A 13,752-nucleotide genomic window follows, 5' to 3' on the forward strand; every position below is an offset into this window, starting at 1 on the left:
CTCCGCTACGGAGTACTCCGTATGGGGGATGCACGGGAATGCACAGGCTCGTATTTTAGTCCGTAGTACTCCGTACAGGCCATGCAGACCGGCCATCTCCTCTTTTCGGGCGGAACTTTTGATCCTGACGTGGCAATGCGCGCGCTAGACGACTGGGGAGGCCAATCCCAGGAAGCTGGAGAAGGCTGAACAGACGATCGATCAACGGTCGTCGGCCGACCATGGACTCCTTAAACCACCATCTTGCAGCAGCTTCCCTCCTCTTCTTTCTCGCTTTTCTACCCCGAACCAGATCGCCTCAGCGGCGAATCTAGCCTCCCCATTATTCCGCGGTGTAAGTCTGACCGCGAAACATCTACATAAGCTGCGTCCAAGAAATGCACAGGAATAGCTGATCACCGATGCAGTCCCAACTAAATCCCTCCACCTATTTATCATCAATCAAGTCCTCGCCACGAGCAACCATGCGCGCCTCACTCATTCAAAACATAGTTATTGCAGCTGTCCTGGCCTGCTGTGCCACTGCCGACTTCCATCTAATGGTCAGCGACGGACCGAACGTTCCTGTCAGGTACTTCACCTGCCCATCCAACTACTTCGAGAGGAAGTGCTATTGCGATGGTGACCGGCGCAGTGAGACTGGATTCGTTGGAAAGGCCAGCAACGGCGAATGGAAGGTCAAACTGGAAAAAGTATGTGGTGTTGCAGAGATAGACTTCTGGTACCGTCCTAAGGGTGCTGGTGGTGATAACCGGATTCGGTGGGAGGGATACATACCCAATGCGGATGGGCATGTCGTAGCCCAATGTTACCCAAATGGGGGTAAAGTGGTGTCGAAGCCAGCTTGTTATGTTGGTTTTCCGCAGAGGTACAACGCGTACGATAGTTGGGTGTGTTATTCGGAAATTTGTGGGCATGCGTAGAGCTCATCGCTTAGTGGTTTGGGGAGATCCTGGATGTTAGTTCATTTGGGATTGAAAGGAATTGAAATCTGGAGCACAGCCATCCATGCTATTCTTTTAACAGGAGTTGATCTTCAGATGTACCTGATCTGACCCTTGCTCTGTGAATTGTGTAAATCAGACCACAGATGCCACCATCAGCAATTGCTGCCTTATTGACAGGATTTGGATCAGCAGCATTCTGTGAGTTGAAAATCTCAGAATCATTTCTGGTTGTCTGTGGCTGTATGTTCAGCAAAGTTGTGTTATGGTGGAAACTTCAAGTCAGTAGCACTGTGGAAGACACAATGATGGAGCCAAACAAACCACAGCAAGCTATAGGAATTTGACAAAAGGTTATAATATGCACTTCAGAGCCTTTTGAAAACCTACAGGCACACAGAAAGGCAAATTTCACATCAATAGGACGTCCTCCTAAGTAGTAGTAGTCGGGGTAGGGGCGAGCTTCATTGGCATGACACGATTGCCTCCCTCATGTACTTTCACATTTCAGCAACTCACCTTTGGAACCCAGACTGCGAGGGTCGACGTGGTCATTACCTTTTTTGCAACAGAAGTATTGAATTGATCCCTTTCAGGCTAGAGCAGCATTATATGAAGATAGAAATATGATGCTATATACTAATGAATACATTATAATGAATATTGTAACTTGTGCTGAATATTATATATGATCTACCTAGGGAAGAATGCTCCATGTGATGAATTATATGCTAAGCAGTTAACTGAACCATAGAGTTTACTAGGGTAGTAACTCGAACTAAAGTCGGAGAGCATGATGGGCAAATAGGCAGGGCTCATTTGGGCAGACTGAATTAAAGACCTGATGCTGCTCTTCTGTAACAGATTAGTCAAAGATGCTGTAATTCTGGCATAGCAATATATAAACCTGCAGAAGAAGCCTGTAAAGTCTTGAAAAATTTGGATATCATGTATCAAAGCAGGCTTTGACCAATCTCTTATTGTGGCAAGTCAACTAGATCAGAAGTGGTTATATGTCCGTGGTAATATTATCACAGCAAAATGCAGCAATCCTTGAATGAAAGCCAAGGAGCATGCTACCAAATGTACTGAGAATGATGTGATGATCATATTATCAAGGATCCTTGGGATGTATGTAACTAAACTATTTAACTGCGTAACTAACTTCGTAACTAACTAGGTTAACTGGTTAGCGAGACAACTAATATGCTGACTAATCTACTACACGTGACAGGGGCTCTAGACACCACAGGCGCCCCGGGACGAATTCTCATTCAACGCTTTGCGCGGCGCAATAATAGGATTTACATCTCGAATTCTCAAAGCCGCTCCTGCTAAAACAAGGAACCAGGCAAGGAAAAAATGGGATGAAGATTCCTGTGACCGCTGACGCCGAGTCAGCGAGTAAGGATGGGCTTCAGCATGATGATATTCGGGCCACGGCGACGGTGAGAGATAGAATCAAGCAATTTTCCGCCGAGGCTTCAATACCCCTTGAAAAGGCATCTTTCTCGCGGCAAGCACCTTCTCAAAACCCTTCTATCACGGCCAAGCCTCCTATTCCTCCACAACGAGCCGCATTGAAACCAGGAACCAAGCTGGTAAAGGCCACGGGAACAGAGCTATGTGGCAATCAACAACACGGCAGAAGTCGCAATATCTCCCCAATTGCTCATTTTCCAGCTGTTCCTTTGAGCAATAAAAATACATCCGCCATATTATCCTCGGACTCGGAGACAGGCGCTGAGCTAGCCGATAGACGAGAATTCACAGCTTCTAAGGCTGTAAGACACGGCAGTCGAGATCCTCACGCCGAGATGAGTTCTTGGAAGAGCCCGACACCCCTTCCTCAGAGGAAGAAAGAAGCACCCCCCGTTCCACCACGATCGTCCCAATTATCTACGGAGTCAGAACTGCTACAGCTCGACCCACCAAGTCTGCATACGGACCAAGAAGGTTCCGGGGTCAACCACACATTGGAAGTACGGGAATCGGACATATCCGACAGCGCACTAGCGGACGCAATGACCGCATCATATTTGATACCTTCTCACGCTGCATTGGGTTCGAAACGTGGTCTTAAACAACCACCGCCACCGCCACCGCCAAGGCAGAGAGGTTCTCCCTCTCAGCCCTTATTGCAGCTATCAAGCGATTCCAGCAAAGTAAATCCGCCAGCCCTCGGCCCTGATGAGATATTAAAAAGGGGGATGGACATGCTCGATGAGCCAAAATCTGGCAGTGAATTACCCCCAAAACCACCAAGGCGGGTGACTTTTAATCCCAACCCTGAAGTGTTTCAGATAGAGAGTGGAAACGTCGTGCAGGGCCAAGTCATTTCGAGTGAGCGGAAAAGATACGAGGAAGTTTGGGAAGCTAATAGAGGTGTGGCCCGATTTGGTGTTATGCATGACCCGAACGTCGATCAGAAGGTTATTAGGAAGTCGCTTGCATATGAAGATCTGGTTGTAGACCTGGTGGTCCGAGATATCTGGAGTCGCTCTCGGCTACCGCAGGCTGAGCTGGCGAAAATTTGGAAACTAGTAAGCCACGACGCTGTCGGCATGCTGTCAAGGGAGGAATTCGTCGTGGGAATGTGGCTTATTGATCAGTGTTTGAAGGGCCACGGATTGCCAACAAATGTGCCCAAAAGTGTATGGAAGAGCGTTCAGTAGCTGTGGCCCCGAGAAAAATATATCAACAATCTTAAATGCGAGCATACTACAACGTATAGATCATTAAAATACGGCTCGATATTCTATTTCTCATCACATCATGCCCATGATGAATTTCTCCAATGAGGAAATGCAAGATTTCCTCGTCACCATTCTCAGGACTATTCTCAAAAGGCTAGCCATGCAGATCCAACAACTTCCCCCATCCCAAGATGATCGCCCAACCTCAAATTCCGCACCAATCCAGGCTGAGTGCTCCATATTGTGGCTGTCAACCTGGTGGCAATAGATCAATACAGGGCGTCGCCAGAATCATGTGACCCACATTTGTGCGGCCGTCCCCAGCAGACTTACGTATATTAGCTTGCAGCCGAGCTCGCGGCCTAGCCAAATTGGTACTTCGGGCAAAGCTTGGTATGAAGTCCGGCCACTCGTCGATAATTAGCTCATGTGTTGGCTCGTTTGGCAATTTCCTGTCAATGCAGGTGGATGTCAGTCGTTCCAAGGATCTGGCAAGCCGAGTAAGCGAGTGCCATTGACGACCTGGCAAGATTCTATTAGTAGAGCTGCGTGGCGGGCTGAGCCCTCGAGGCCCTCCCTCCAGTGGTTCCCAGTAGGCGTGCAGCCGTTGAAGAGCCAAGCGCTGACGCCAAGCCGCCGTCACGATCGATGGTGGGGTATCCGTTGGTGAGATCTCAGATGGGTCGCTGACTCATCAGCGGATCGGACACGAACCTTTTTCTTGGCACATGACATATGCAATTTTGGAGCCGTCTCGAGTTTCCCCCCCGTTAGGCTGATCCCGACTATCGCTCAACAACACACACCCGCCCATCGCCCGGCCTGGACTGTTGCTACATTCCCAAGCATGTCAATTCACTCTAAGACAGCCAAGCTGCTAGGAAGCTGAACTATATAACTGCCTCTCAATTCTGAGTCGCCGTAACCAGGCAGCTTCGCCCTCAGTCTCGCCATGGACCAGGACAACAAGACTGAGATGCGCCTGGAAAGGCCCCCAGCGGGGAAAGGAACGCGCAAGAAGTTCACGAAGCCGCCCGTCAAGGTTGCTTGTCTATCATGGTAAGTGATGCGTCCTCATGGTGGACTCTCTTTGCTACCTGAAGTCACGCCCAGTTTCAGTTCGTATTGACAATGTTCGGTTCCGCGCTGTTTGTTCTCCTTGGCCTACCTGCTTGTTAAAATGGCTTTCCACTCTCATGCTTTGTGTACGAACTATAACTTATTTAGTAACAAAATCAATCTTAGTCGAGCCTCCAGAATTAGATGCGACGGAAAGGACCCATGCTCTGGTGTACGTGGGTAAAGCGCCAATGGCCGTGCAGAAATATCAGTATTCGAAGACATGCTAAACGGTTTTATCCATCCATTAGTGCACCCTCAAGGGAAAAGATTGCAGTTATTTACCAAGTAGACGCGGCGGTCCGCGAAAGAAGAAGGTCATTCCGGCAGCATCAGTAGCGATGGAATCTTCGGAAAGTAAAATATGGAGCGTTGTCCATCCGATTCCTCGGCTTGACGAAGGTATGAGCCGCCGCGAAGAGACCTTTGACGGGATGGCGTTGATCCGATAAGCAAAATAGAACTATTCAACCAAGTTGACACGCTTGCCGTTCCTGGCGCCGGTCTCAGAGCACTCGATTTTCCCAACGAAGTCCAGTCAATGCTTGAAGGCCTCTTTATGCCGGGATCCTCTGCTTCTTATCCGGCTTTGGCCTCAGAACCTGTGCCAACACCCCTCCCTCCGTCGGCCCCGACTAGAGTTAGGGTCTACGGAAGCGAACAAGACATGTCAGTGCTTACTCTGTCGAACTCTTCCATTCGGATTCTTAATTTCGGCATTCTAATACGCATACTAGATTGAATGGTTATTACACATTTATTCACGATTATTTCCCAGTGTTCCCTCCCCCCCACGCACCGCAAGGCTTGGATTCACCCCTGGAGCTTCCTTCAAGCCCGGATATGACATCTGATAACCCGCCACTTGTTTATCATCCGAAATCACCGGTTACCTTAGCCATTTCGGCGGTGCTCGCGCGTGTTCCGCACCCAGCAGATCCGGATCCGTCTTCGTCGGAGTCTATATTGATAAGACGCGCATATTCTCATAGATTTGCCCGTGCCGCGCTAGATAGCGTGGAAGCAGAGTCAGAATTGACTGAATCTTGTGATAGTCCTGCGCAAGCGCTCCTCAATGAGCAACCGATACCCAAAAGACTTCCAGTGCACCCAAACACGCCCGTTGAACTGGAGAGCATTCTGGCGCTGCTTATCCTCAGCGTTTATGAATATACACAGCGAGGTAACCTTGTTAAAATGCGGAACCGTGCTGGCGAGGCATATGTCAAGGCTCTCAATATGTCACTTCACACACAAGGCAGGGAAGATGATATTTTTGCTGAAGCAAGACGGAGAGCGTGGTGGATGACAGTATGATGAAAACCCCCCCGGCGGAACGCCGCTAGCAAGGTATATGGATAGGTTTTAATCATCACTCTAGTTTTACTGCGTTTGTCAGGGCTCAATCGTTAGTAACACGGTAAGGCCGGGATCCCTAAGTCAATGAAGGCTGTCTAATCCCTATTATAATTTTAGGCTCCCGCAATCCTCGTGACGGACCCTCACTTTGTCACCCCATTGCCCCTTTTTTCTGCTGATTCTGATGTACCGTACCCGATCTCTTAAATATTTTGCTTCGAGGAGCTACTGACAGCGCTTTAGGCATGGGCTGTACTAGTCCAAGCGCAGCAAGTTCTCGTTTCTGCAACGCAATACGTGTGTGACCTCAATCGTGCTCTAAGGGGCCGCGCCGATATGTCTCGCATATATGAGAGAGTGAAGAAGCTGGATTTTTGGGCTTTAGCTGCCCTCTCCCAAGCTAATATTCATCCCCCACCACATGTTTCTGCGCTTGATGCGTATCGTTCAGAGGCGATCACTGCAAATAGCGTCAGGGCAATTGCGCGAATAAAAATCAGCAGGTACATATGAGTCTCCGTCCAACAACGCCCTAGTCTGCATAGTAACAAAGAAGTTACAGTGCTCGTATCAAAATTCATCGGTTCCGCGCCTTCTTAGATATACCGATTTTTATAAAAAAGCACTGTGACCTTACATGCGCGAGTATCGGTTCCGCAGATACAGAAAGCACGAGCACCGAACAGCGAGCAGATTCTAAAGTTTCATGTTGCAGTGCCAGTTTATCTCAAGTGCCGACTCCTAGCGATATTTCGCCGTCTGTTTCCCCTCCCGCCTCAGATGCATCGACATACTCCTGGGTATCCGAAGAATCTTTCCCATTCTCCAATTACGATTCGACCAGTATATGCCTTGAATCTGCCCTTACTATTGCTCAGATGTTTGACAGTCTGCCGTACCCACACCCTCCCTACGGAGACAGACCACCTGGAGGCTTTACTCCATCATGTGACCCGATGCCGCGCACAATGCCTTCATTCGCTTGCTGTGCTATGCAAAGTAGCTATGCTATGCTCATGTTATACTACAAATCTTGCATCACAAAACATAATGCGGAAAACACTCCATTGAGCAATACAGATCAGCTACGTGAACGGCTTCGGCATGGATTGAGATGCGTGATTGACGCAGTCAAGAACTATGCAATTGCTTTCGAGGCGTTAGATGGGATGAGAGGTGCGTTCTCCTCTTTCCATCAAGAGACTGTTTTGGTACTTTCTGCCCTGTGAGTGTCTAGTATGTTAACCAAGCTCGTAATTCTAGATGAAATCGAAGGAGCCTTTTTGACGGCGTTTCCACAACCGTAACCTTGAATGGTCCCTGTCCCAAGATGCAGAACGTCTATCGAGCTCTGCTCATGGTTTTCTTCACTGTCGAATAGAGACACTACGCTGCTTTCCGACTTCTAGCCCCTAACATCACCGAGGGCCAGCGAAACAAATTCTTTACAGGTCAACCAGCTCCGCCAATGTACAGCCATTAGACAATAATCCTACACGTGATAAAAAGATACCCTATATACTGTCAATTAATTTCGTGCCCCCTCCATATATCCCCAAGCGCAAGGTTTAACTACAGCTAAGCCTTAAGGTTCTCAAGACTTTTGTGGGAAAGAAAAAGAAAAAGAAAAGAAAAGAAAAAGAAAAAAGGGGGGGAGGGGCGAAATAGTTAAGGTGGCTCACCACTCAACGAGCCAAACCACTCAACGAGCCAAATTTTCGCACCATCAAATTTCTTCAACGCTCAACTTCATTATGCAATAGCATGGTCAACAACGAAGCAATTAAGCTTGCAATTGAAGATCTTGAATCGCAAGAGACTCCAAATTACAGTGCGACCGCGAAAAAATATTCACTCAGCCAAGAGACCCTGCGCCAGCGGCATCAAGGCCTACAAGTCAATCACCATGAAGCAACCTCCAGACATAAGAAGAAGCTCACCAATATACAGGAGGATGAGCTCCTAGAGTATATAAACAAGCTCTGCGACCGCGGCCTTGCTCCTACGCCTCAAATCCTTCAAAATATCATGCAAGAGATGACGGGAGAGGACATGGGAATCAACTGGGTGACATGGTTTTGTGAGCGCCACAAGGACAAGATCAAGACTGTTTATCTCAAGCCGCTTGACAAGAATAGACAGGTAGCAGATAATTACCACTGCTTTCAGCACTTCTATAGCCTTGTAATTTGATGCTTTTTTTTGCTTCTTTGCAAGTGCAGTTGTTGAATTTGGCTAACTTGTTGAGTGCTTGCACTGCTGCATTTAGTTGAGTGAGAAAATCAGCCAGTATAATATTACACCAGAAAACACATACAACTTTGATGAAAAAGGATTCCTCCTAGGCTCCTGTCATGCCTCAAAGCACCTTGTCTCTATTAAAGCCCTACAAGCTGGTAAAAGTGTTGCAACTCAGGATGGAAGCCGGGAATTCCTCTCACTGCTCTGTTCAGTCTCTGCAGATGGGATTGCATTACCTCCAGCTCTTATTTATCAGGGTGAATCCAGAGATCTTCAGGATACATGGCTGGATGATTTTGACAGAAGTGAATATGCCTACTTTGCAGCCTCAGTGAACAGCTGGAGCAATGATGAATATGGCCTGGAGTGGTTGCAACGGGTTTTTAATCCGCATACAAAGGCAAAAGCAGGTAGGGCAAGATGTCTGCTTCTACTAGATGGGCATTCTTCCCATATAAATATGAAATTTATTGAATATGCAAACCGCGAAAGGATCCTGCTGTTGATCCTTCCACCACACTCTACCCACTGTTTGCAGCCTCTTGATGTTGGTGTTTTTGGGCCGCTGGGCAAGGTGTATTCCAGCGAGCTGGAATCCCTACTATGCTGTGGACTGGGCTATATTTGAATGACAAAAAGGGATTTCTGGAGACTATTCAATGCAGCATGGAAGAAGGCTTTGACAGGTGACAATATATGTGCTGGCTTTGCAAAGACTGGCATTTATCCCCTGGATCCCCAGCATCAACTAAGCTGATTTGAAACTGCTGATCAACAAGGCCCTGCACCACTAGTTGAGCCTTCCATCCCTACAAATATACAGGAGCTTTGTCAAGAGGTTAAGGGTATTCATCTTCAGCACAGCTTAAATTCGCAGAGTATTGGACAGGTTATCAAAGCCAGCAAGCAATTTGCAATATGAAATGAACTGCTAGAGCATGAAAATCGGGCTCTAAAATTGACTATCATGATGGAGAAACAGCGCCGCAAGTGAGGCAAGCCCCTAGGCCTACTTGATCGCGATAATCCGAGCCAGGCCCAGTTCTGGAGTCCTACAAAAGTTCTGCAGGCTCAGGAACGCTGGGATGAAATAGAGGCTGAGAAAGCTCACAAAATTGCTCAAACACAAGAGGCAAAGCTTCAACGGGAGCTCCAAAGAGAGCAGGCAGCTAGGGAGGCTGAAGAAAAACGGATTGAATGAGAGACTGCCTGTATGAAGGCCCGCGAGCAATGAGAGGCTGAAAAGCTTGAACGTGCTATACAACGAGAGGCCCAGCGTGTTGCCTGTGAGGAGAAAAAGGCTTTACAACAAGCAGAGAAGGAGAGACAGGCTGTTGAACGTGCTAGTAAATGCTGGCAGTCAGAGCTTCAAGCGCCGGCTTCAAAGCGCCGTCGGCAGGGCCTCCCTACGAAAGAACCTCGTCGCGGCAAGCCTATACAATCTTCCCAAAGCAGTAGTAAGAGCTTTACTAGCCTCCCTAACAAGCCTTTAGGCTCTCTAGCTGAGAAATCTACTGCTGACATTCCTTTACAATCTTTCCTATCCACCCCCCGTATCTCTCGCTCTGGCCGCAATATCAGGCTGTCCACACGTTTATTTTCATAGCCACACTAATTTCTATGCTTTAAAGAACACACTCATTTAATATTTAATAGCTAGTTTAATAATAATAATTCGTTGTTGAGATAATTAATAAATTCGTAGCGTGGAGCATTGGAAGGAATTTGGCTCGTTGAGTGGTTTGGCTCGTTGAGTGGTGAGCCACCTTACGCATCATTTTAGTGCTATTTATTTGAAGAGTTTCCTTCGGTTCCACTCTCAGTTGGGCGACATTCTGCGTTCCTTCACAACTGCTCCCATCACTGTATCTCTATCTCCCCTCGCTCAGAGTTTCTGCGTAAAATGGATTTGTGTGGATTTCACAGTTGCTAAGAAACTGAAAGTGAATATATCCTGCAGAGCTATTATATGTCTTCCTGGAATTCTAGTCCTCTATATGCGGGTATGAATATTCGAGCATCGATCGAAAGGACAGGGTCAATTGGACATCACCAATTTACAGATCGTCAGAACTGTGAATTTACTTGTGTGTGTATGAAACCACATATATCGCATAGCTTGAGGAGATATTATATTAATATTGGTCAAGCATAGCCTGAGAGCCTTGGTGAAAGTGTGTGAAAAAAAAAAAAAAAATTAGGTATTTAAGAATATAGATGACCGAGAGGAAGGATGATAAGACATCCTTTGCAGCTATTATCTCTGAATGTTCTACTTTATTTTGGATAGTGAGAGAGAGCGTGAACAATTTCATCTCTTATTCACTTACTTCTATCTCTATTCTAAACATAGACCCCCAAGACAACTAGCATGGCAAAGCTCATGGCTTAAAGGACATAGGGTATATAACATAGTGGCTAAAGGCTAAGTGGTACTCCGTGGATTCCGGAGTAAATGGCAGGAAAATCTTTTATAGTTCTTTGAACCCCCAGATGGGTTACTGTTCAACCTGAGTCACAGCTTCGACCGGATCCCTTCCAATCTAAATTTTACATCCTTCAATACCTTGGTAGATGGTTTCCAGTCATCAAATTGTTTTAGAAGTTCGATTGTTTCTTCGGATAATTCTCTCCGAACGTATTCTTCCTCCAGGACACCTCGCATGGCAAAAGGGAGAATATAAGGATTCGAGGGGTTCGATAGACGAACGGTATGTATTTCCAGTTTCGTACTGGGAGCAGGTGTTGTTTCGAGCGCGAATCGGACAGCGAGTCTGATAAAAGTCAGCAAAGGTCAGCAAAGCAAACCCGGAATGACCACAGGAGGGAACTCACTGGTAAACAGCATCGTCATCGTAGAGGCGAGAGTGTCCTTCTCCTAAGTATAAACTTCCTGCCAATGGGGAGCTGAGTTCACGGATAAGGCCGTGATCGGATATTCCGAGGTTACGCAGCTTCATACAGAAGCCAACTAAATGTGATACACTACAAGAGGATGGGTAAGCCGCAGCACTGACATGATCACAAAGTGGGATATTGCTTACAAACTTGGCGCATGTACCCTACCGTCCACAAATACGGCGCGGCAAATATGAGGATGGGAAATGGTTGCGAAAACAGACGACTGCTGCTACGTCAGAAGTGGACTAGGAATGACATATCGGGGGCGACATACCTCTAGGGACACCAGCTGATCATCAATACTACCTATGTACGCTATTTTGACTCCGGAATCGAGCACAGTTTCAAGTGCTGTCAGATAGTCCTGGGAAACCTTGCTTTTCGAATCGGCAAAATCGAACAATTCACCAGCAGAGCCACTTATCCACCTTGACCTATAGTCTGGGAACGGACCGAGATTAACCCCGGCCATTGCGCAGATGCATATACGTGCAGAGCTAATGCAGCCAAAAGCAATTAATTTGGCTACAAGCATCGTTGCCACAGGTACTCCCTGGCTATGGCAGGATACCATAATAAAATCAGCTCTCCTGACATGGTCGATCCAGTTGAGTAGTAGTTTCCATAGTAGATCCACCCGTTCAGATATACGGCCCTCGCCTTCGAGTATGATCTTTTCAACCTGGCATGGTGAATTATTAGTTGCGGCCCATTGTAGGATGGCCTTTTCTGCCATCATCGCGAATTTTACTGATGTTCCTGTGGGTTGACCAATGATATTTCGTATCAACGGAGCGGGAAAGTAGCCATGAATACCGATAGCCAGTGCCTTCTTAATCTGAGGCCGATCCTGCACACGTAAAACATGTTTCGGTTCCGGGCCCTTGCCATAATAAATTAAGCGTCCTAGTTGCTGAAATATGCCGGGCCGCTCTTGTGAGGGGAAAGTGTTTTCAAATGAAGGTAATACTTGATTGGGGGGAGTATGGGACTTCTTTGCTTGCGAAGACACAGGCTGTTTAGCCGATTCAGGCGGAACTTCAGGGCCTAGTTCCACCGCAACAGCCTTTGCGGATTTTGAAGAGCCCTTATTTTTTGACTTTAGATTTGATACAGCGGGAGCCGGTTGGGCATCTACCGGGCCTACTGTAGCTTCCGGGTTATTCTGCTGTGTTGACCCAGGTGATTCTGTGGAGGTTTCTTGCGCGGTGTTCGGCGTAGCTCCCGTATCTTGTCTTTCTCTAGACCAAAAAAGCCAGCTGGTTGGTCTGGCAACGTCTCGTACCGGGGTAGCATCATTGACAGTAGCATTCACGTCAGGTCCCGTCGCATGCATACTTTCTGCCTGGTCCGGCATCACCTGCTGCGACGACTCTGCTGGGTTCGTCTCGACTAATTGGCTTTTTTCTAATTTGGGGTTCCCATTTCCAAAATTCGCTTCTTGAGAAGTGGCAGGACTCACTGCCCACATATATAACCAAGATCTTTTTTGAGGTGTGGTGGTCGAAGTGCTGTCCGTATTCGTAGGAGGCTCCACACTCATATTCTTGCTTGCATCTTGGTCTGAATCAGCTACCAACTGATTTACAGTCTCTGGCTCCGTCTCAGGGGCAGGCTCAATCTTTATCGGGGATTTAGTTAACGTGACACCGGTTGGTGTGGTTTGCCTGTTTTCATCAGTGGTAGAATTATCCGCCCCATCTTTGCTACGTGAAAGCCAACTGAACCATCCAGGTTGTGGACTTGCCGTATTTCCTTGAGCGCCTTTCTCTGCTGGCTGATCTGGTTTCGTCGGTTCTTCGTCAGTCTCGAGACTTTCCTTCCATCTATTTTGCTCTTCTGTTTGTGCGCTATTCTTTGTCTCGGTCACAGGGATCAGAGCCTCCTCTTTAGCGCTATCGTCCCCATTTTCAGGTTTGGTAGCCGGCGAGAACTCATTGGACGTTCCCAGCACAGGTGACGATCTACTGGAAGCAACATTGATTCTCGTAGTAGTAACATCGGCGGGAAGTGACCTTGTTGACAGTCTACCCTTCTTCATAAGGTCTATGGATTGGGTCCTCGATTGTCGCGACACAGGTGTACTAGATCGAGTCCGTTCCGACAGATGTGTATTTGTTGCCGAAATGCTCTCGCGCGCAACCTCCGTTATCGCTGGTGCCTTGGACTTCCGAGGCCAGGACTTCATGTACCACGTCTAAACAAAAGGAGTTCAGCTGCTATCACCACTAAAACAGATGAAATGACACATACGGTCACATTTTCGCGCCCATTCTGTGAAGAGTCCTCTTTTAAATGAGATTTCGGAGGTGGGTCTGACTGACGGCCCTTTTGTTGGTTCACCAGCTTCCGAGGCTCCGTATGCGCCATAAGAAGAATCTATGAGCCGGCATCACATGAAGCCCGCAAAAAACATGAATCAAAGCTCGAAGGGGAGTCACTTGATAGAAGGATAGGGTTCTGGGGGTTGCTTTCAGAGAGTGATGAATTGG

The 13,752-nt window shown here is 47.5% G+C and overlaps 4 protein-coding genes across 4 annotated transcripts; 3 read left to right on the top strand and 1 right to left on the bottom strand.

The window, feature by feature from the left end:
- Positions 1-77: 77 nt before the first annotated feature.
- CIMG_12311 (increased rDNA silencing protein 4) lies at positions 78-1,049 on the top strand. The gene is made up of 2 exons (XM_012358335.1): positions 78-334; positions 408-1,049. Exon 2 carries the CDS (start codon positions 465-467, stop codon positions 921-923), a length of 459 nt encoding a protein of 152 aa, XP_012213758.1. The 5' UTR covers positions 78-334; positions 408-464; the 3' UTR covers positions 924-1,049.
- Positions 1,050-2,245: 1,196 nt separating this feature from the next.
- Positions 2,246-3,676, top strand: CIMG_12312 (increased rDNA silencing protein 4). The gene has a single exon (XM_012358336.1). It carries the CDS (start codon positions 2,312-2,314, stop codon positions 3,617-3,619), a length of 1,308 nt encoding a protein of 435 aa, XP_012213759.1. The 5' UTR covers positions 2,246-2,311; the 3' UTR covers positions 3,620-3,676.
- Positions 3,677-4,592: 916 nt separating this feature from the next.
- CIMG_09218 (C6 zinc finger domain-containing protein) lies at positions 4,593-7,637 on the top strand (the record flags this gene model as incomplete). The annotated part of the gene is made up of 10 exons (XM_001239596.2): positions 4,593-4,699; positions 4,886-4,931; positions 5,011-5,161; positions 5,221-5,428; positions 5,497-6,070; positions 6,141-6,179; positions 6,236-6,304; positions 6,362-6,621; positions 6,681-7,294; positions 7,382-7,637. 10 exons carry the CDS (start codon positions 4,593-4,595, stop codon positions 7,423-7,425), a joined length of 2,112 nt encoding a protein of 703 aa, XP_001239597.2. The 3' UTR covers positions 7,426-7,637.
- Positions 7,638-10,690: 3,053 nt separating this feature from the next.
- CIMG_09220 (uncharacterized protein) lies at positions 10,691-13,727 on the bottom strand. Its single transcript, XM_001239598.2, has 5 exons — positions 13,514-13,727; positions 11,535-13,457; positions 11,404-11,483; positions 11,195-11,344; positions 10,691-11,133 (listed from the first exon to the last, which is right to left on the bottom strand). The coding sequence occupies exons 1-5, from the start codon at positions 13,628-13,630 to the stop codon at positions 10,875-10,877; spliced, it is 2,529 nt and encodes an 842-aa protein (XP_001239599.2). The 5' UTR covers positions 13,631-13,727; the 3' UTR covers positions 10,691-10,874.
- Positions 13,728-13,752: the final 25 nt, after the last annotated feature.

Source organism: Coccidioides immitis (genome assembly GCF_000149335.2).
Source record: "Coccidioides immitis RS genomic scaffold supercont3.5, whole genome shotgun sequence".
Taxonomy (NCBI): domain Eukaryota; kingdom Fungi; phylum Ascomycota; class Eurotiomycetes; order Onygenales; family Onygenaceae; genus Coccidioides; species Coccidioides immitis.